Source organism: Ruditapes philippinarum, unplaced genomic scaffold (assembly GCF_026571515.1).
Source record: "Ruditapes philippinarum isolate M1 unplaced genomic scaffold, ASM2657151v2 ctg4008_1_1_1_1, whole genome shotgun sequence".
Taxonomy (NCBI): Eukaryota; Metazoa; Mollusca; class Bivalvia; order Venerida; family Veneridae; genus Ruditapes; species Ruditapes philippinarum.
Genome location: NW_026852804.1, coordinates 118,442 through 143,126, shown reverse-complemented (window position 1 = coordinate 143,126; position 24,685 = coordinate 118,442). Strand labels below are relative to the sequence as shown.

Below are 24,685 nucleotides of genomic sequence, written 5' to 3'. Positions count from 1 at the left end.
TATTTACCATCTAGTGCTAGATAACATTACTTACTTGAGAGAAATGAATGGTTCGATATATACAGACCCTTAATGCATTTTAGTTTTTCAACAATAAGGAAGACATCATAATTCCAATGATTTTCAAAGACAAATGAGTTAATAGCTCTCTGTACAAACAGGGAGCATGCAATACGCTTCATGTACTATTGTCTGATACATTTTAATTGCATTTGGCAATCAAATGCTCCTTTCAATATTGATTATTAACTAATATAATAGAAAACACGCATGCGCGTCGCAATTAATTTCAGTAGAAAGCGAATATCACTTTAAGCAGTTGAGGATGCTTTTTATACAATTTCCTTTGTTTTATACTTATAAATGTCTCGTATATGCATGGTCTTGGAAAACAATGATATTGATAAAGAAGTTTAAATACATATTTAACAGAATTTGAATAACACATTCTTCACTTGTTAATATTAAATTCATATATATATATATATTGAAATATTTCATATTCAATGACAAAGAAGTCATTTCTTTCTGTTTTATTGACATATTATTGAATACAATGAAATAATAAAATATGTAGGTAATATTTACATCAAATTGACAATCAATAATTGTTATGAATTTCCGCTAGTTCCATTTTGGAAAGGTAACTGCATGTTAGATTGTTTAAAAATTTACATATTTATCGTAATTTTTATTGACTGTTATAGACCAGGATAACCTGCCATTATAGGTACACGAAAATATGTTGACTGCTCAATGATTAAAATCAAATGCAGAAATTAAGGATCAATCAAACTGAGCTGGCAATAATTTTAATTGTAATATGTTTCCACTTTTTAAATATTTTTCTAATGTATTTTGCGTAAATACTATAATTTCAACTCGTGCACAACGTAGACATGCAACAAAATTATGTTTCTCTTTAAGTTCTAACCTAAAATAATCCTTACAATATTGAATCATTGATAATATATTCCATGCGGATTTCACCTAGCTCATACATTAACAAGATTAATTTCGTTACTGTCAATCTATATTTGTCACGCAGTGAACATGCCGTTTGCTTAATCTGCATGGTAAAACATTGCAATTTATTTGCTCTTATGTAATTGGATTCTTCAATTTACAATTTGACTGATACAAAACAACAACATTGAATCATGAAAAGTCGCTTGTTATTAAAATGTTACAGAACTTACAATTGTTTATAATGTTATATTCATGTATATAATTCCATTTTGTAAGAATCCAAAGCCAATGAATATCATCATTACTTCATATTTGGTAAGTATGAAACCGTAAGTATTTTAATGAATATTCTTGGGTTCACAAACTTAGTTATTCGGGTTAGTGAACATTTTAATATTAAATCAAAGAATTTTTTTTTAATTTTATTTTTTCGTATCGAATCACTCTATTCAATCACTAAATAATACTCGTATATTGATTTTAATTATTATGTAACATTAATAAAATACATTTCTCTAATCTTTTAACCTTTTTTGTCATTTATGTTTTGTAACCCTTCCTTCTTACATCTCTTTTTAATCTAAGACAAACTGAGGTAATGGATATTTGGAAACTAATTTTCTTTGTTAAGTTTAGCTGAATCGACTATATATTTCTAAAGATTGTCTGTTATATAATGTTGTTTGTCCAACTGTGGGTATTTAAAAATTAATGCCAATGATAAAACATAAATCGGCATAAAATGCAAATATAAAAAGAATTATAAATGGAACGGTACACTTTAATTCTGATGAATATTTACAGACGTTTCCTTGCGTCACGTCAAAGGAATTATGACAACTTGACTTTCTCCTGTTCACTCACTATATACCCTTGGATGGGCAAATGCTACCTCACCTAAACAAATGCTGCCTCATCCGATGTAATACATCCAAAAGTTCATATATTTCTATTTAGAACCGCAATTCCACAATAAATATTGGGGAAATGTACCAACTTATAATAAGAGTTTATTGCCTTGGAAATACCTTTTATACCGTAGTCACTTTACATTGTATCACTATAAAATATAACATTAATCTTTTTTGATTATAAAAGTGTAATTTTAGGGATCTCTTTAGGCGTATCAATATATACAAAATCTTCTCTTCAGGTTCGATCATATGTAGTTTATTGACATAAGTTTACATTATCTACAGTTCATCATTATCAGTTCACAAGTATACCGGTACATCTTTTACAGTTCTACATGTAATCACGTAAGCATGTCAGCAAGGTAGGCAATGAATAATAAATACTAACAATCCTTTTCAAATGATGGAGATTCTTATAAGTCATATAAAGAGTTATCTCTCTTTTATATTATTCATAATAAATATATATTTTACCTGGAGGAGTTTAAATACCCAAACGAACGCACGGTTCCAATCCACAGCTCTTTATAAATCTCCAATTATATTAATAACATAGTTCATAGCTAAGTTCATGGTTCATAATCATAGCAGTCCATAACTCAATGATACAGTGGTCCCTGTGCTTACATTTGTTTATAACAATGCTAAAGTTATTAGAATTCAATCATTCATCGAAGTACCTTATATATATAAAATATTACTTTCATAGATAATAAGATATCAACTTAAAGATCTGTAGGATCCTTAGTCCTTTTACACAATAACGATATACGCCATCATCCACACAAATGAAACTCACTGAGTGCTGCAGTGAAGAACAATGCATCAATTATTATATACATGCAAATTAGTTGACATAAGTAAAAGATAGGACATTTAGAATAAAAAGAGAAAATGGTAGCCATCTTGGATTTATCTTCATAATGATACAACCATGTACATTACTTAGCAGAAACAACAAAGAGAATAATTCTTTAGTAAATTACTTCAACCATTGCAATAGTTACCTTATAGAATGATGAACTGTTTCAACCAAAAAGAAAAATGTTAAAGTATAAGAAACATCATAAAGACGCTTTCTCTCTCAATGTCTACCAAACAACGCACTGAGCAGAATCAAAACGTGATTCACGTGACATGTACAAATTCCCGCCAAAGTCAAGAGGAAACAACTCTTACAGAAACAATATGGATAAAAACATACGAAAGCTTGGGAACCTTTTAAAAACACATATTACCCGGAAAATACACCTTGTTACATTAGCATGTGCAATGAAATGAGTTGCAAAATATTGACAGTGCCAATAATATATAATGTATGTTTCCGAGCATTAATGCAAATAACTTAAATGTCCTTTTATGGCAGTTGTTCCAATTATGTTAACGATATTATAATTTGGTGTTTTATCTGCCCTTCATAATATTTCTTATCTGCCCAAATACACTTCTAACAAGAATCTACCTAATTCCGAAATGGCATGAAAGTTATTTTTAATGTAAATGTTGAGAACACTGGTAAACTAAATTTCCAATACCGTAATTGGATCCAAACCGGCGTCCTGCTAGCAATTCTCTTTACTGTGTAAATGGGTACCTGTTATATGCGCGAAACCACGTGCATCGTTAACTTTTGACACAAATCAATGCACGTAAGAATTGTTAAATTTCATGGTCATGTTTTAAAGAAATACAAACATGAAAATGGCTCGAATAGAAATGTCAAACGGAATATCAAATATATTCATTTATATGATATATCGGTATGGTAAGTCACGATGTTTAAAAAACATTTTCTCTATTTCTAGTCATGCATAGAAGATGTTTTAGAAATTCGTATGAAATCTTATCTTCTCAACAAACTTTTCATATAATAATTATTTTTAAAAAGGCTTACGGCTGTTTTCATAACGGTGAATTGATGATAGATAAACACGCAAGTGTAGAATCATTATAGAACTACAAATACCTCAGTAAAAAAGAAAGAAAATTTAAGTACAATGCTATTTCATAGAAGTATGCTGTCAAGTCAACATGTACAAACTACAAACACAATATGCTCGCAAAAGCATACATTAATACTGAATGAAATTGTACAATTTATAAAGCGTTTATATTATAAATGGTAATTGAAACCAATTTCTTTTTGACATATCATCTATAAAAAATACATAATAAAACTATATGATACAGATAATCTGAATTCCGTTTGTTGTTGTTTCAATAAAAAGTATGAAAGTCAAACCGGAATAGTGAGAGAAATCAAATAACGTTACTTCGGTTTTTGTAAATTTTACATTTTGTACGTCAAAGACGCGCTTTAGGTTCTGCGTTCTGTAAATTTTGATCTTGCAAATTATTTTTAGTCTCAAATTATACAGAATCCTGCAATATTCGAAGTTGATGTTTCTGATTTACTTGTCAAAAATTAAAGAATATACTGTTTGTAAAGTTTGACATTGTATTTGTTTGAATATAATAGATGTGATATATATCCGACTTTTGGCTTTTTAAACTATATACCCTTTCTTAAAATAAGTGTAAGAATGACACACATTTAACAATTTGAACCTTGCTGTTATTTATAACATCTACCTTACGAAAGTAAGTCATACATTTGTGTTTACATAAGTATTCGAATACAAAATGTTTACTTGTATGTAGCAAGAATGACGAACGTATGTTTGGCGTATATGATACAAAAGTGAAACAGGACTCGTGAATGAACGCCAAAAATAGCAAAATTGAAAATGTCGTGTTCTCGGTCTGTTCATGTACATTTATGGTAAGTGCAGTTAAGCTCTATCAGTCTAACAAGGATTTTGACATGTATTATAACAATCAAATCCTTTATGGGAAATCGATTGAGTTAGCTTATGTCATATAATAGAAAGTTCAACATCTCTCTAGCACACTTCCACCGGTTTAAGCACTTTTCAATCGGCATATAGGCATTTGTATGACAGTGTTCATGATAAAATGTTATAAATGGCTTATGCCCAAACATTGCAATATACGACAGTTTTTAAGATGCCTATCAGCAGATGCTTAGCGTTTGTCTTACAAAAATATACACACGATTGCTGTACAGGAAACATATTAATTTATACTGCAATTAGGATTAAAACGTAAATCGTATTTCAAGTAGAATTTTGAAAGTTTCCTTGTCAGAATCAAATTTGTTGGAAAGGCGCCTTGTTAATGAGGATGGTGGTGACAGGAACGTGACATCTTGTCAATCTTGTTAATTTAAAACATGATTAAGGGGAAACCCGAAGCACAGACTATGCTATGATGGTATGGGAACATGTTTGAACTATTAAATATCACTTAAAATAAAGTAAATAACTATTATAAAAAGCAATTAAACTATATTCTTAGTTGCTTCTATTCCAAAATAAATTGTCAAATAAGAAATTAACTGAACCCCTAAAGAGTGCCAAAAACGTGAAAATTTAAAACCATTCAGGTTGGTTTAATAAAGTCTATATATGACAGAAAGCTCTTAGACCGGTCTACAGTCCACGCCTTCTAGTACCGGATTAAGCAAAAGTCAATATCAAAATATAATAATTTATGGTAACATTTTAAATTTAGAAACACGTTTTAAGCAACATTCAACATACAAAGATGGAATATTATATTCAAGGGCATCCGTAGATGTGTTAAAACTTATTAGTGATATAAATGTGAAGATGACTTTATAATGTTGGGGTAACGTCCTTTTACATTTTAAAAGACTTCGATTATCGTTTCATTTATATTGCAATATAACATTATGTTAATAAAAAATATATAAGCAAAGATGCAATACTTAATTGTTGGATGTTTTGTTCGTTATTACGTAAAGCATGTAAGTTTATAATATACATGTACCACATAATATTCAGTCCATTCTTAACTTTTAGGCTTTACTACATTTAGGTCAATTACCAATCGAAAAGGAAATAACGATGATGTGAAACAAGCAACTCTAATAAGGCCAATGGAATAAGGTCATTGATTCCGCTCATCACTGGAAACAGGAAACACGATTTTCACGACATCTCATTAATGAGGACGGAATCAATACAGCGGTTTTCGGATGTAGTGTTGCATTCTGTTTATATTATATTTATTCGATTGAAAAAGTAAAAAGATGGAACAATTTATATTGACGTATTAATTTACTGCTTTTTCTGCTTTTTTATGGTATTGTAGAATGGCGTTTTATAGAAAGTCCTTAGTCTGAAATCAGCCTTTAAACAAAATAACTGAGGCAAAATTGCGTTTAAAAGAAAATCTCTTAACTTATCACGTCTTGGTTATGACTCCTGATAGTTCAAATTATCAGTGCCGCTGAACGATTAATGCGCGTGCCATTGTATTTTAAAAGAAGAATAAAGCTAATCGAAGTCTCAAGTCTTTTACTAAAGATGAAAATGCTTATTTAAACGGTTTGTAGTTAGTCTTAAAATTGGTCTTGTAATAAACAATTATTATCAATTCATAACAAAAGATGTAATTTTGTAACTGAATAAGATTTAACATCATTTATGTATAATTTTAGAAAATGACAACTAAAAACAAACATTAAAATTTTGATGAAGAAATTGAAATTTATCATTATAAAAATATAATTTGAAAAATTTAGATGTATTTCATGCGGCTATTTGAATGCACTGACTTTATTTAAGAAGTGAAAAATAATATTTATTTCATTTTTACATTAACATTTATTTCATTCAGATTATATCTGGACTAGCACAACGATTCCTGAAATAATCGAGAAAACATGTTACCGACAAAATAATTAATTTGATGAAGTTCTCAGAAATACTCTTATAAGTTGATTCAAGCTATAATATTGATAATGTATATTAATTCAATAAAGTTGAAAGGTTTCTTTTTTACATAGTTTATACTGTAGGTCTATATGTACTTTATATAATTACAACATTTTTACTACATAGAAGGCAAATGTCATTGCGCAAAGCTTTATAGATGTAGATGAATAGTATTTGAGACACAAAAGAAAACCTACTGGAGCGTGAAGTAAACCAAACAAAAAAATAATTAACGTTTACTTATTTAGCTAAAACGGTCGGAAGTTCATGTGATGCTAAAATTTACAAAACTATATAGGTTGTTGTGCGGTTCCTACTTTCCTTAATGAAATAAATTGTCATATAAAGCTCTTTCGAGAAATATGGTTGCAACGTTGTTCTTTATCCCTTGTGGATCATTTGAGCCGATTTACTTCTTTTTGCACATAAAATATATAAAACTTAGTCGTTCCAATTCCCATCCCAGTGGTGATTTGCAAAGACTTATTTGTCTTACTGTAGAATCACATAGTTCCAAGCAATTAAAGCAATGTAAACATAAAAATATATTTTGCATTTATTATCCTTTATTGATACATACATTTCATTTTCCAATCATATCCATCATGTACTTTATGCTTCCCAGGAGCAAAGCTGAATAATATTGTCAGTGTGATATTGAAAAGCAGACATGATAATGTTACATTTACCGGAATATGATTCAACAATATTTCAACTATGTTTAAGGCGATTAAGTTAATTAAAGTAACACAACAAAATTAAAATTGTGTTGTGGCGTGGGTTTTTCTGCATGTGTTTTATCGCATTGACAGATGAACAATTTACAAAAAATAATTAAGAATAAATCAAATTTATTGTTACATTTCACGATCTTCCCGGTAACCAATATAAAACGTTTTCAGGAAAGTTATTAATAGAGACTCATTGCTTTGTTTGTTTTGTGTTTGATTTCACGTCGCACCAGCACCGTAAAAGGTCATATGCTGACATTCCAGCTTTACTGATGGGCAAGACCTCAAATGATGTAACATAAGCTTGTTATTACGTCTGTATTAGAAGATAAATTATACAGAATTTTAAATATAGAAACCATATTACAACACCACAATTACACAATATGGTTTCCAAAATTGACATAGTAATATTATATATTGAATGTATAAAACTGATATTAAATGTTAATGCTGCTGCATCTTAATATCAAAAGTTAAAACGAGTGCATTATTTTTATAAGTTTTAACTGAACCAATAGAGGGTTGCAACATTTTTCGCGCATTATAATAATTGACATCTGTAGAAACACAATGACACAATTACAGCCAGATCCCAGAGTAAGGGTTGTAGCAAATCCTGGATTCTGTAGATATTTCTGCAAAAAAGGTGCTTAAGCGCTATTTTGCATGTACATATACACCTGACTTGGTAATTCCATGTTTTGTTCATTGCTTTCGGTATAATGAAATCGTGTTTTCATGCTTTTCACATCGAATTCAATGTCATTTGACAGTTATATTTTGATAAATTAAAAAAGTGAAGCTAATGTGGCCTAAATTGCAGCAACCTTTTAACGCGAATTTTGGCGCGAATAAAAAAATAAACATGTCACAACGGCGCGTGCTCGCGTGAATTTATTCGTGAATTTATGTTGTCTTTTTTCCGTTATTAGATATGTTACAGTTTAATTACAAAATTATTGATTGGCATTGCTCTTCAACTTAACCTACAGTTATTAAATTAGATTGCAAAAAATATTACCGTTACGGTTATTTCGTTGTCTACCATTAAATATTTAAACAACATAACAATTGACAAAATGGATGAGTCATACTAGTATTCTGCTAACAAAATACAATCAGACCTTTCAAGTAATGCATAAAACAGCTGCTTTCTACTTTATGATTTCAATTTTAAAGTGGTAAATGAGGAAATAATATATAGCTTATGGTTATTAACTTTTATTATTACTTCCGTGTAATGATGTTCAGAATTACTTTCCTTTACAGTCAACTTTGTTGATAATTATGTTTAGTTGAGATAAAATCAAGATCCTGTTTTCTTGCATGAAAAATGTTCAATATCTTTAGATAAAAATAACTTTATGTTCAAATTTTCATTGTCAAATTGAGCTGAATTAGCAATATATTTCAAAAGATTAATGGTGAAAGACCAACAGTTGATATTGAAAAATGTTTAGCATAAACTATAAATCTGCCTAAAATATAAAAAACTCTTTTTAAAAATTGCACGTCACAGGAAAATCCGAATGATTTTTGTTCTTGGACATTATATTTTAGTACAATTCTGGAGCTGCATTTCATATACATACATTTTCAAAATATTAGAGGTGCATTAAGTTAGCTTAAAATATAGATTATAATTAAAATATTTGCGTTGACTAGTTTCTGGCATTCAGATCATGACAAGCTGTTCTACTTTTGAGATTGGTAATTATATATTATGGTCAATGAGATGCTCTGATATTTTTTTATCTAGGATATGAAAAAGGACAATGGCACATGTTTCCATATCTATTGAACAAAACTAAAAAAAGCCTGTTTAAATATATGATATCAATAGGACATAAATAAAAAAATTTCAATTGTTAACGAATGTTTTATTTCTTGTTGCATTTTTTACACATTTTTATATTATATTGCCAAAATATTTTTTTTTCAATTATTTCTCCAGCACATTACACTATTATAAAGAATAGGGACATAATGTTCTAAATATGCATTAGGACCTCAGACTAAATAACTATTTTGTTATTTCTTATTTGCAAAGATTGCAAAATATTATTTGTGTGCACACTTTATGCGGGTCAAAAGAAGAGTTTGTCTTTTCTTAGAAGTACCATTCAACTATTAAAAATATCCACGGTATACATGTTGTTGCGTAATATTGTCATATCAATAAATCTTTTATGAGGATAAGGAAAAAGAATTACCATTTTAATAGAATTGCACGGAATTACCTACTATTTTGAGTTCAAAACATAGACTATTATATTAACGTTAAAATATACGTGGGAATACAGGATATATTCATAAGATGTAGAAATAAATGATATTTGTTTTCTTACGTTCCTTTACAGAAATATTTCTTGTGAATATCTTGATATGAAGGAATTAAATGAGAGCAACAAATGTAATAAACTAAACTGAGAAAAAGCACGATGTAAACTACATTTCCTTGAAATAATTATTATTTAGAATTGATGAAGTTATCAAAATCATACCGGTAGGTTGTTCTTTACATATACGATGTAGAGCAAATTTTGTTTAAAACATTAAAGTTATTTTGAGATAAAATGTTTTTCATAGAATGCGTGAATGTACAGTTTTCGTTAGTAATAAAGAATACATCTACTTTAACAAACTGACAATTTTCTAAATAAATTAATCGTATTTCATTAATATTGGTCACGTATAAACAAGTACAATAGACACGTTTCAATACATAGCAATATCAGGCATTTCCTGAGCACATGAATTGTTATCAACTGGCGTAATCCTTCTTGACAGTTGTCTATTGATCGGCTTTCAAAGTGGTGAAAACCATCCAAATTCACCTAAGTTATCATATTTTCTGTTGTATAAGTGTAAATCGATTGACGGTTTCGTAGTATATGAGCATCCTGTAAAAGACAGTCTGATATATTCTCATTCAATTTGACATGGTTGAGAAATGTGAAACAGGCACAGAAAAGAAGATTACCGTCTGGCCTTGCCTAGAAAAGTCGATACTGGTGATGTTGTATTCAAGACACTGTTGCATGTTTAGTTTGAATAGCTTGTTTCAATGCATATATAAGTTTGGATTGTGTTAGAGAAGATTGGAATTATGGAAGAGAATATATCAATTACGATGCTTTGATGCAAAGAAGGTTGTATAGCTTTTTATGTCCTTTAATTAATTTCGTATTTGTTTAAGTGCAAAGATGTTTCTCATTATTATAATATGTCATTGTCGTATTACCTTAATTGTTGTTTTCATTTTGGTTTGTAAACGGGTACATAAAAGAAAACTTTTAGATTATGACTACACTTATTGTGGAAGCTTTCGGCAAGAAACGGTGTTTCAAGAAAACAACATCTTTTCCTATCAGAAGCAAAAACGTCTTTGAATAATTACGCCTAAGTAAGAAATTTAAGTATAATAAAATCACTAATTTTGATAACTATAAATTGAAACTGTGTGATTGAAATTCTTAGGTTATTCACTACTTGTCAGTCTAGGACATAATTTAAATTAATTAGTTTGCAATTTGTTTTATGTTCCATCTCTAAATCTGCTAAATCAATTTTTTAATATAAAGACGTATATTTAATATTTTTTGTGGATATTTAAGATGTAAGGTTTGAGAATGGTACAACTTTACTACTACGAGACCAGAGGAAAATGCTGTCGAAAAGTTTTCAATCATGAAGAAGCTCCTATAAAGATACACTTATTTCCTTATGAAGGTAACACTGATTTGATATAATTTAAATTATCAGTATACCATAAAATATAACTGACTTATAACTTATGATAATAATATAGAATATAGCTGACTTTAATGTTTGATGAGTAACTATGTGACAAATATTCAATGTTTCAATTCACGAAGCAGAAATGAAACAGCTATACGAACAATCCATTTTGCATAAAGTCATAATTTTATTTCTTTGTCAAAATGGCCATTTACTTTATTTTGCGTGAAAGATGAGACAGTGTAATGAATTTATAAAGTTTTAGAAACAAGTTTAATATATCTTATTAAGTTAAGTATAATTTTATAACAATTTACAACCTACTTATTGAACACTTCATGGCATTGTAAATTACAGATAATTTCTTGTTTTTTCTTCAAATACAACATATTTTCCCATACTATTTATGTCACATATGTATTATTGAGTGTATTCATGGAAGTTTAAATTTGCAACTTAATATGAAGTTAAAAACTGAAACTGACTTTGATATCTAAGATACTCTTGCAATTTATCATAGGTAGACTTTAGGTATACATATATAAAATCGAATCAGTCTAATATGAGATTTGCTATACAAGACATGTATATTTGCATTAATCTTTGAATTTTGAAATTGTTTTCAGGATGGGCTCAGCCAGCTCTCTCATCCTACTGGGTGCTTAAAACATACTGGTGGAGCAGATCACGCGTTAAAATAACTGAAGTAACGGGCTCTCAAAAACGTGCAATAAGAGGGAAAATCCATTATTTAAAAAACGGCTCTATAGTTTTATCTGGAAAAGTCAAAGGGGATAATCATTTTTGGTTTAGGATGAATTTAACGTCAAATGTCAGTAATGAAGATTTTCAACAAGGGTACTGTGTTACAGGAACGCTAGAAAGGGGAGACAAAAAGCATAGTAAAGGGATGATTTTAACACATTATGCCATGATTAAAAGAAGAGGATATTGATCTTGCAAAGTTCGCAAAGAGTTCATTACAAGAACTAATCAAATGATTGTTAAGAAGAGGTTGTTTTTTTCTCGCGAAATGAACGAATGATAGAATATTCAGCCATCTGAACCTTATTTTGTGCATTGCAATTCCGTTTTGTCTTTTTTCAATAATCTCAATGCTTCATTATATTGATTTTGAAAAGAATATACAGGGTATTATAAACCCTTTGATTTGTTTTGTACAATATAAATTTTGCTGATTAGCATATATTGTTATTAAATTGTTTGTTATGTCCTTATCAACCAGACATATAAGTCGTTAATAATAAATTTTAAGTTTTATAAAGTAATTTTTTTTCTATTTTGCTTATTTGCATATTTGTTGAAATATTATTATTGTTATTTAATAGTAACAGAAAAGCATTGTCATCAGTATGCATTCTTATTGTTTTGTTTCCAGTTAATATGATGAGATAATAGAAAAATAAAATAAACTATCTTTGTCTTAGTTAATTTCAAATATTTCCATCTTTTGAAGTAGCATTAAAACATAAAAACCTCGAACCACTAGACAATTATTAATCTACGTCGTAACTGACCTTTTTTCCTTCGTCAAAGGCCGGTGATACCCCTTGGTCATCTTCCTACTTACTTTATTTTATGACCTCGACCCTATGATAAATTCAAACTTTGTTTATCAAAAGATAATGAAAATATTCTTTGCATTCATGTCTTGATGAGTTTGGCATGAATGTCTGAACAAGAGATGAAGTAATATTACCGTGTAAGACAAGATACCTCGACCAATCAAGCATGATTGTAACGTAATTTTTTTTCTGTTTGGCGGCCTTTACGCTTCTCACAGTGATGATTTCATCAAGCTTGTCTTAAAGGTTTGAAAAAAAGAACAAGTTTCAACAAACATATATCGACACTTCCCCGCAAAGATATATTTTCATAATCGTTCCAACTAACGCATCTGAAGTAAAAGTACTGTGGTTAGCTGCTGTCATTTTTAAGAACAACATTTATGGATGACAAGTAAAAACTGGTGTTGTCATTTCCCAGGGGAAATCATGGATGCATATTGCGCTTCACAAAAATTCAAGTAATTTAACAAAATCATTTTTGTGCCTTAAATTACAAAATGAATAATTTATTGAGAACGAAGAACTTTTTAATAAATTTAAAGCAACTTTGTGCACAACTTGATACTTGTAACGTCTTTTGTGTTGCCATGTTGCACTTTAATAGATTAATGAACTTTAGAAATGCAAGTTGCTTAACACTGTTTTAAGTAGAACACAAGATTTATACATTTTATGGTGTTCAGCTCAAAATTCAGAAACATTTGTAGATGAGTTCATATGGTGATGAGCAGTGAACCTTCACTATGACACTTTCATGCCATGCCATGTTCATGCAGATGTGTGTCCCCAAGTAAAAATATAGAGTTGCACTCCAATAAAAAATGGTAAAACAAAATAACATGGACTTTTGAAAGGAAATCAGAGATTAGGAAACGTCGGTGGTAAAACTCATCAGGTACCGTATCATGTCTGAAAAATGCACGGAGGGGCACCTGAGGTCTTTCTCCACCTGTTAAACTGGAATATTATTCAAAAGTGTCGATGCGACTTAAATCCCAATTATATATTTGTCTAGCTATACATGTATAAACAATCGTCTGTTACTATTTTATCAAGACATGAGTCAGACAATCAATGTTGTTTTTTCTTAGGTTGCTAATGTCAAGTCCCGGAATATCATTTCCATATTTTAACCTTACGGGACTATGCTCTGATTATTTACTGCGTCTGATTGAGCTTGTATATAATTTTCTGTCCTGTAAATCGTTTTTGTAATAAAATGATGCTCCAGACAGACATTCGTTAAAAGGATTTAAGCAATACAACTAAAAAAACATTTAAATACGTTTGCTTAAATTACATACCACTAGATTTAAATCAGCCGGAATTTTGTAGTCATCCCTGTTTAAGTATTAAATTGTTACCGTTTGCGCAAGTTGAATTATAAACAATGAATACAATTCCCTTTACATGGTACATGAAATGCCTTTATGACTTAAAGAAATGTGGAATGTTGATCGTGATATATGTATGTGTTAGGCGAAATACTTTTGAGTGAAACGTGTTAAGAATATACATGTCATCCACTAAATGAAAATAGACCCTAACGCACGTAGTAAAATTAACTTGCTTAAATAGGATATACATCTTTTGACTAATTGAGATAAAATGAGTATGATTCGAATTTTAAAGTGTAATGCTTGATCTTGATAATAACACATATTTTTTCAGATGTTACAAATTGTACATATCTTCATAATTAAACTGGCAACAATTTGTAACTTACATTTTGCTAAATAATTATATTGTTAAAGTGTTAATTTCAATTAAAAGTCAAACATTTTAAACCCTATTGGAAACAATTGGCAGATATCATTATCATTACTCAAGTTTGAATCACGAACAGTCACGCTTTACAAGCAGAGGTAACAAATAACATTCGTTATCAATTTGTTTTATTCTAAAATATATGACATTTTCCCATTCAATTTATCGTATTGTTTTATGTTTCCTGGCAGTCTATACGAAACAAAAATGTCATTGTAAATTAGGAATGCATCATTAATGCCTTTGATTATGTAATAGTTAGGGAATAAATGACAAACGTAATGCAAATGAAACCGGAGTCTTGCAGTGATTTAACATTATTAAATTGCCGTAACATGTCACTGACTTTTTTGATGAAAATATAAATCATATATAAGTTTTAGTCGAATTGAAATTATATAAACGGTTCTCCTAAGCAATTAAAAAACATATTTATTTAATTAATAGTTGTAATTTTGGAAAGAAGCTTTTATATGGCTCTTTTGTGGGAATTTAGCAAATTCGAAGTAATTAAAGTTAAGTGACAACACAACTTTATTAGTTTTATTAACAAAAATATTCAGTAGATGTTATTAACAATAAGAGTTTAAACATCTCAAAGGATGAAATAGTTTAAATATTGAAAGTACAATATATAAGGGACTACACTGAGGTTTTTTATCATGACGGTACTGGAAATAATGTTTCAGAATAAAGGTTCCATTTGATGAAGATCTCGACCAAGAACTTGTGTGCAAGATTTCCAGAATGATTATTCTATATATTGAAAAAACATCTTGTGCATATTTGTCTGTTTTAAGTGCCGCAGTTTATGTCTGTAACTTTTGGACCACAATTGAGTTCCTTTAAGGCTGTTTTACAACATTATGTACAAATAACAAAATTTATTGTATCTCAATTAAAAACTTGTTATTACTTCATTTAGCCAATAGTGATTGAAGTTTTAACAATTTCTAAGTCCGTATTGCAAAGCTAAGTCTTCAAATGTAAATTCATCATAATCTTTTTTCCCTCTTTATTTGATTCTTAAGAGAATCATACTTAATAAGGTAGATTTAACATTAGAAGGTTACATGAAACACCAAATTATGTTCTTGCTATTTTTCGCGACTGTAGGAAATGCAAGCCAAAATGAATAAAAACCTAAAGAAAGTCTGGCATTGTTACTCATTACAAATGGCTTGACTTTTAGAATTAACAAGTCATAACATTACAATTGTTCTGAAAGTCTCAAATGAAAGACAAGAAATTACTAAAATGACAGCCATCTGGCCATGAATAATTTAGAAAATGGAGAGAAACGGAATCGACATAAAAAAGAAATAACAAAGTGTGAAAAAGGGATCACTTGTTTAACATCTTCACATTTAACTAAAATCTAAATTAAGTAATCAAGGTTTGCCCAAGGAACTTTTGAGATAAGAAATTGAATGTTCCACCTGAGAAACTTAGAAGTCACATTGGTCATTAATACAATAATTGAGTATTATTAGTATAATTGAGTACAATTTGAGTATGAATTTAAATCTTTTAAAGGGGCTCAAATGGGTTAATTTAGATGTCAATTTAATTTTGACTGGAAACAATTTTTCAAGTCTTATATAACAATTAATGTTGGTTTGAACCAATAGCTTGTGTGCAAATTTTAAGACCATTTGTCAGGCACTCGAATCGGATTAGGAATTCTGAATATATAATTATATATATTTTTTTACAATATTTTTGTTTTTTTAAGTCGCCAGATTGATCTAGATCTCGATAGATTCCTGAACTTAGCTAGTTAATGAATGTTTGATTTAATTTTTCAATAAATTTAATTTAAAAATCATAGAAAAAAAAGTTTTTTATCCTTTCAGATAAAAAAGTATACCCTTATCGTTCTGCTTTCACAAAATCCATCATCTATTGACGTGTTGTATCCAGTCGAGAAAAGATGTACATACTTCCTATTAACAAAAATATTTAAACTACTAGTTCGAAACAAAGGATTAAACTATAGACAATGTAATAGCGTGATATTGTCATACACAATAGGTCTTTTCTTGGGAAACAGATTTACCACATTGATATAAAATATTTATAACCACCAACTACTTGAGTTACAACATAGACAATTTTAGCCTAAAGCTAATGAGACAACAACTCATGTATTCTTTACAGACAGATTTCTCGGTGTCGCAGTCTCAAAACAATATATAAATATTTTTAAAAAAATGATAGATAAAAAAAACAATTTAAGCTGGAAAATACTTACAAGGCCTCCACTCTTAAATAGAGCATAACTAAATATTGCGTTGCTTTCTTTTTTTTTCCACTTGTCCACTTTCTTTCATTATTATTGTTTAATATAAACATCAAAAATTTTAATCATTATTTGTCATTTATTTCGCTTCGTAACATAACGACTCCCAAAAGATAGGAATTAAAACCTGTTTTGGATAATTTCATGTTTATTAAAATGAATCAACGTTAATAATCAAGAACGGATAAATGTGAGGAAATCATGTTACGACTGTTGGTGAATAACTGTGTTGATAAAATAACGCAAAAAAGTATGGTTTTCCTTATAAAATTCAAAGAATAAGTTTCTGCATATCTATCTCTCGTCTAATGAAAGCCATCCTATTTCGTTGTATAAGATTTCGAATTGAAACAGATCTAGTTAGACCTGTTACAACCCTTGCTGCTTCATATTGTAGTTTTTCTAAAGTTTCTTTTTCATATTGTGTACAAATATCCCATACAATTGATGCATATTCAAGCCTTGGACGACGATAGGAAACATATATATGATTAAGAGTATTTCTTTTAACTTTGAATTTTATCAATTTCATTGAACCTAGTATTTTTGATGCAGATGATACTATATTTGCGATGTGCTCATGCCAGTTACCGTCTTGGCTAAATGTGACACCTAGATGTTTATGGTGGTCTACAAAATTAAGTTGAACATTATTAAAGTATAATTTAGGTCGATTTCGATTGACATATGTGAAGAACATCGCTTCTGTTTTTGCTGGATTAAAGTTAACCAACCATTGCTTTGACCAAGTAAGAATGTTATCAAGGTCGTGATTAATAGTTTCTTCGATTGTGTTTACATTGTTTGATGTTACTGCAAGAGAACTGTCGTCTGCAAAGAGTCTTGTTACACTTAAAAGGGAATCCGCTATATCGTTTACGTAAATCAAAAATAAAAGAGACCCAAGGACCGAGCCTTGGGGGACTCCACCGTATAAATACCTAGGTAAAGAATACGAAGTATTAACAAAAACTTTTGCTACGAAATAATGCTTATTATGCTTCAATAGCAAGAAGAACAGAAATTTATGCTAAGTCTGTCATTCCGTCCGAATTACCAGCCCATATTAGAGAATCGGAAACATTATCAATATTCAAAAATAAGCTTAAAACATTATATAAAGCCCCTATTGTGTCGCCATTTTATATCGAAGGCGATCGTGTATCTGCTGTCTACCATGCTCGTATTAGAAATAAATGTAGCAATCTGAATTCTGACCTATTTACAAATCATCTTACTTCTAGTGCAGCATGCGATTGTGGTACTCTAATTGAAGATGCCTAACATTTCCTATTCCAATGTCGAAAGTATACAATACAAAGAAGAAAACTATTTACAAACACCAGAGAATTCCATCTGCTTAGTACTAAAAAGCTACTCTTTGGCATTGAAAAGTTAAACGACTTTCAAAACAAAATCTTATTTCAGCATGTTCAAAATTTAAATCAAAGAAACAAAGAGGTTTACATAAAACGTTACTACATTGTTTTTTGTAATGATTAACTATAACAAGTAACGTTACTTTAGGTTATTTTTGCTCATTACAAACAAATGGGTATCTGCTTTAGAATTGATGATGGGGAATGGTTGGTGGTAGTGTCGACACACAACTGATACAGCAACATTTCTTTTCTTGTTTTCTTTTCTTCCCTCTTCTATCTTTTCATCTTAAAATGAAAATGTATTGTTACTTAATGCATATGTACTTTAATGTATAACTTTCTTTACTTTATAAAACTGATGTTAATCATTTACAGGGAAGGGCCCATGATAATGTTGTAAAAACTTTTGGCCCAACCCTTTTGTATATTGTGTAATTTTGTTAATGTAAATGAATTGATGTATATTTATATATGCAATAAAATATTATTAAACAATAATCAAGAACATACAAGTTATCATATTTTTAATTGTCTTTTCATTGTATACGAACATATCGTAAAAGCTGTTTTGATATTTTCTTTTTTCTATTGGACAGGATTTTAAAAAAGTACATTACCGGCACTGCTATAAGAAATCAGTATTGGTGATGTTAGATTCAAGACATTGTTGCGTGTTGTCTACATGCATAGTTTTGATTTTCTTAAACAGTGGAGATCAAAACTATTGAATACAAACTATCATTTTAAAAAAGAGCTTAAATAGGTTTTATTGTACCAATAAACAGTTGTTTTATTAATTTTCTTTCTATGTTGCTGCAAAGGCGTATATATTTTTAGATAGCCAAAATGGTTACCATATCGGGTTTAGCGAAATCTATACATCTAATTATTTAATTAAATGAAACTTCAAACCGATTTCAATATTTTTTCAGCAAAAATAAAACCCTTTACATCAAAGTCATCTTGTCATAATTCACTCTTTGTTCGCATTTGAAAACGATGTACATGATCACCATTTTCAAGAAATGCACATATATAAGCAATTGAAGTGCTAACATGATTAACATTGGAACATCTTGCATTACAAAGTTGCCTTTCTTACACTTCCAACAATGACCCAATTACACGAATGCATGCACTTTTCAGGTGATTCTGACAGGTTAAACTTAATTTAATTCATTCCCCGGGGAAATTAACGACGCAAAATGCACTTCTCAAAAATTGCAGCAATTAAACATCATCAATTTTGTGTCTCAAATGACATTACGAATGTAGTATCAAAACGGAGACCTTTTAATGATTTTAATTTTAAAACTGTGCAAGAAATATTTAATATTTGTAACATTCTGTGTATTGTAGTTTGGAAATAGCCTCCGAATAAGATGAATTTAGCAACACAACAAAGTCATAAATTGACAAAGTAAAGATTAGAAAGCGATATATTCATGTCCAAAATTTTGAATTTAAAATTGATATTTTTATTTAAGTCAACAATGCTAATTTTTTAAACATCCTAAACAAAATTTCAGTGTTGTTCTTATACCTTTTTATCAATTAGCTTTAGATACGCTATTAACTTACTTATGAATAAAATGAATTTAACGATTTAACACGGCTAGTATTTCAAAAACTTTAAATCATATTTAATGTTTCCTAGATTTAAGCTCACATGTTCAGTGAGAAAGTTCTAAAATCTAAATTTATAACGGGGTCATTTACTAGGTCATATATTAACTTTTTGAATGTTTACAGTTATTAATTACTTTTCACAATTTTACGTGTATATATACACAAAAGGACGATGAATATATAATTGTCCAAAGAAAACAATGATATCTGTTAAAGAAAGTAAATATGCTGTGACATGTTTGTTTTATTTGTCGTAATTTGTTATCACTATTGTTGCATACATTTGTTTATCTTATTATGAGTTTGATTTTTGTTAAATACAACATTACATTGTTTCATTAGTTTTTATTTTCAGTTATAATAAGAAAATTTGTTACAATATAAGATCAACAAGAAAAGGCGGCGTTCAATGAACGCAACCCCCACACGACCCAGTAACTATGAAGACTGGACATTGAGGGGGACACCAACACTGAACGCTGAACAATCCCTTGAGAATGAAAATATAACAACATTGATTGCATGTACGGGGAGACTTTGTGTAGCCGCCACACGACATATGAGCATAAATATGATAAACAAGATCAATAAGGAAAACCCCACACGACCCAGCAACACATATGTAGATATATCGATATATTTATAACGTTATCATTTAAATATTTACTACTTTATAGCTTATACAATAGAAGTTGAGGTAATTCATGCTTTTGTGATGTTTTTTAAGTTAATTTGGTAAAGAAACGGATTTCTGTGTTGTTTGAAAAATCCGGAGAGTAATGAATGAGTCTTTTCAAAATCAAGTAAAATTATTCCAGTAAAATGTAACATTGAGTAAACAATCATTTTCCCTTTATAATTTATGAGATAAGATTGTCGTTGTTGATATAATTGTCCAAACGTAGTTTATTATTATATTGCGACCTCTGTCAGGCAATCAATTTTGTATTTCTAATGTTTCTTATACCAAGTTGCGTCTCCCTTATGAATATTTTTTCCTCATAAATTACAGTAAAACTGGAATGCTTATTTATGGTCTGCCAGACTTGTTGATATAATTGTGTTTGAAAGTAATCTTTGTAATAGTCACTAGCTAGGTTTGCGTAATAATATAAATAAAAGAAAGAGCAATCGAAAACACGCAGGCCTATCTGATTTGTCACCGAGAAGCGTAATTCCGACGTGTTTTGATGTTCTTCTCTTTTGATCATATCATAGACAGTAAAACACGTTACCTTGTCAAAATATGAAACCCCAGAAAAAATAACCAATGAAACAGCACCTGAATATGATATTTCGCCTTCCCTTCTCTGCCCGTCACAATAATAAACCCAGCAAAAATAGCATCAATGGCATTATGCTCTAAAGTGCGGGTTTACTAATACCTTGCACTCCAAGTTAACGCACTGTGCATGTATATTTATACGATTTAACTCTGACACATTTTGAACAGAAAGGTCCACAAACTATGATACAAGTATGAGTTTTGGTTTCTTCCGACTTGTTTTATTGAATAAATTATAGGAATACATTCTATGAATACGTATAACTTCTGAGTCAGTTAACTTATTAAAAATGATTTTGTCTAAATTGCGTATCGCCACTTTTGATTAAAAAGGATTTTCTACAAAACAGTCAATCATAAAATGAAACAATTCGAATCTAAATTACTCTATGTTCATATTTGAAGCTAAATGTAACATATGCAATGTATTAAATCATCTGGCTAAAAAATACCCAAGAATTAACATTGATCAAAACTTAAGAGGACAGTACACTTTTAATGTACAACATTTTCACAATATTTCAGTAGAATTTCGGAAAAAATACTACTGTCGGATATGACATTTTCCTACTGTAAAAATAATATAAGTAATGGATAGAGTACGAGTTTTTCTTCGAAAGTGTCTTCTTACAAACGTAAGAAGACAGTTTGCTAGGATAAACAACAAATTTTCCGAGGCGAAGCCGAAGATAAATTGTTGTTTGTCCTACCAAACCTTTTTCTTTGCGTCTGTAAGAAGACACTTTCGAAGAAATTACGAGTAACTGTATCCGACATATACGACGTTTAAGTGTAAAGAACAGATAAATTAATAAACGCATTTAATTATAAATAAATCTGACTGAAATTAAATGTATGTTCACGTTGAAAATATAAAACTATAGAAAATATTTGCATGGCCTTTAAGCTTATGGCAGTAAAAGGTGTAGGTAAAATTGTATTCGCACGGAATTTTCGTGCACTTATTTCAATCGGACATAATTCACTTTTATTCATCTGCAGGTTTGAAGAATGCAGGGATGACGTGACATTATACGAGAATTTTAAGCCTTGATATAACAGTCTAGATTATAAAAGTTGGTTGTTATTAATGTTTTATATCGGAATAATAATTCTTTCCGGTAATTCTCATAAAAAGCCCTTTTATGAGACAAAAACCATTGCGATTTTATATAGAATTGCTCTTTTTAAACCTGAACTAAGAGATTCATATTAAATAATTAGCGACTCTTGAAGAACTATGCTCTCAATACATGCCTCACGTTGTGATAATACTCACATGCTAATAAAGATAACAAATTGCTTTATTGAATAATAGACATCTGTAATAAAAAATAATAGATATTAAGTATTTTCTCACTTACTTAGCTACTCTAATAGTTTTATTTATGTTAATCAGTCAAAATAAACTTAAATCACTGAATATTGACTCGTCTCCATGAATTAACTTCTATTATTAAAATACAGCGCTCTTATCAGTGTCGTGGTATTGGTTGATGCTCCTTCCTGTTTTAAACTTGTTTATATTTCATATTGAGCATGTTATGTTTGCTATAACTCAAATGACTTCACATCAGTGCAATTCCGTTTTGTACGAAGACACAAAAGCGATATGTGATAAAACATTTTATTTTACTCCTCTATGAATACAGACCAGTCCATATTTATAAGGAAACAATTTATTGAGATGACTACGTGTGTGTATAGAATACTAAAATATGGAGAATTGAGATCCCCCGAGAGCTATTAAAACAAAATCTAAAAGTTGAAATTGTAGAAATAGTTTGAGTTAAAATATAAATTGTATACTGCAACATATCCCAAGACCCTAGAACAGGCGATATTCAAGCTAACATTCCTAAAATGCACGCAGACTCTTGTCTTCATATCACTGTTCTTTTTGTGAATTCATTGCAGGCAGTAATTTAAGAGTAAAGAAAAAAAAACTGTACTGCATTACAATTCCAAAAAAGTATATGTTATGTAAATATGAACTGACATTATTATATTTATAATTTTTAGATTAGCTTTAACTTTTTATGAAACATATTAGCGAGGTGAAATGAGTTCAAGCAATAGAACAATACATAAACGGCGGGTTTGAAATTGTTTAAAAATATCTTTGTTTTCCAAGATATATGTAAATAATTCAATGAAAGGGACTTCAAATGTTTCATCAGTTTTTTGCTTTATTTTTCATATGTTCCTATTCACTTTGGCAGATTGTATATCATAAATTACCTTAAAAAACCATTTTTTTCTGAACTGAAAACCTATTAAGATTAACTTTTAATTTAAAAAACAACTATAATTCAATCCATTCCTGAGCTGTTTCACATCCAAGTTGTTTGCTAATTCATGAGAATATTCGAGAATTCATCGGAATGTCTTCCAATTTAGATGTTTATATACTAAGCATCCCATAAAAATTATATCAATCGATTCACGCTTACAGCGACAGAAAACTTTGTACTTAAAACCTTCTTACTATCTTGTTGATAGTCGATCAATACACAGATGTCAATTTAGATAAGAACTGTTGTTAAACATTTTTTTTGTGTGCCCTGAAGACATATCTGTTTGAATATTTCCAAATAAATTCAATTTTTTTTCATATGTTTCTAGGTGCGTTTACATTGATTTAATCTTGCTTCGTGTGCTAACAAAAACCAAAACGGGCCTAAAACAGGCCAAAATGCCCTCAGGAGCAGTTTTTCAGATAGAAAGTGTAATCACTAGACTGTTACCATGAATGACAATTTATAAAAACGATGTGATCCTTGAACTTAATGAATATACGTTATGTTGCTACAAACGTGCATGATGTCTACAATCATAGATTATTTGTATGAGAAAATTGTGAGGTACAACATGGAGAAACAATTTTAAAGTACATGTATTCTCTTCATCTGGAAGTGTGAAATTTTATTTTTAAATTAATTATTTCAATGTGAAATTATCAAGTTTGTGTTCACATGCAACCTTGATTTAAATTACGTATATTGCATGAAAAAATTACTTGACGATATAAGGCATGCTTTGACATATTGTAAAGTATTGATACCTGTCCGCGGTAATGAGATATTGTAAAATCTGTTTCCTGCTTTTGATGATTAGTAACATCAGTTGATTAATTACATTTGAATCACAAGTGTTTACGAATTTTGACCTTTTTTGTAAAAATGAAAACAAACAAAATCACATAATCTGTTATGTTTGCATTTGAGCTCTGAGATAAAGTTTCGCTAATGAATGGTTTGTATATTTTTTGTAGTTTGTATATTTGTATAATATTGCAATGCGGAAGTAGAGCATCATATTGATAAATTTGCATTTGTTAATGCATATGGCTAATTAACCTCTGGTTCGCATAGGATAAACTAAAGCAGCCGTATATTCTGCGCCAATTAAACAACCTTTAACATTATTTTTGCGCGGATGCATAAACAGCGGAAGCAGTCCATTCATAAGCATGCTCATATGCAATATTCTTTAAGCATTAAATCACATGTGAAATATGAAAAAGAATCTTATAAGAAAGATAAAAAAT

The 24,685-nt window shown here is 29.6% G+C and overlaps 1 protein-coding gene across 1 annotated transcript; it reads left to right on the top strand.

The window, feature by feature from the left end:
- Nucleotides 1-10,248: 10,248 nt before the first annotated feature.
- Nucleotides 10,249-12,476, top strand: LOC132724643 (uncharacterized). Its single transcript, XM_060709579.1, has 3 exons — nt 10,249-10,592; nt 11,058-11,172; nt 11,808-12,476. The coding sequence occupies exons 2-3, from the start codon at nt 11,073-11,075 to the stop codon at nt 12,134-12,136; spliced, it is 429 nt and encodes a 142-aa protein (XP_060565562.1). The 5' UTR covers nt 10,249-10,592; nt 11,058-11,072; the 3' UTR covers nt 12,137-12,476.
- Nucleotides 12,477-24,685: the final 12,209 nt, after the last annotated feature.

Bases quoted from the DNA above. Each gene is read 5' to 3' on its own strand.
- LOC132724643 (XM_060709579.1), top strand. From the start codon at position 11,073: ATGGTACAACTTTACTACTACGAGACCAGAGGAAAATGCTGTCGAAAA. The intron at 11,173-11,807 runs GTAACACTGATT...AATTGTTTTCAG, and splicing joins ACACTTATTTCCTTATGAAG to GATGGGCTCAGCCAGCTCTC.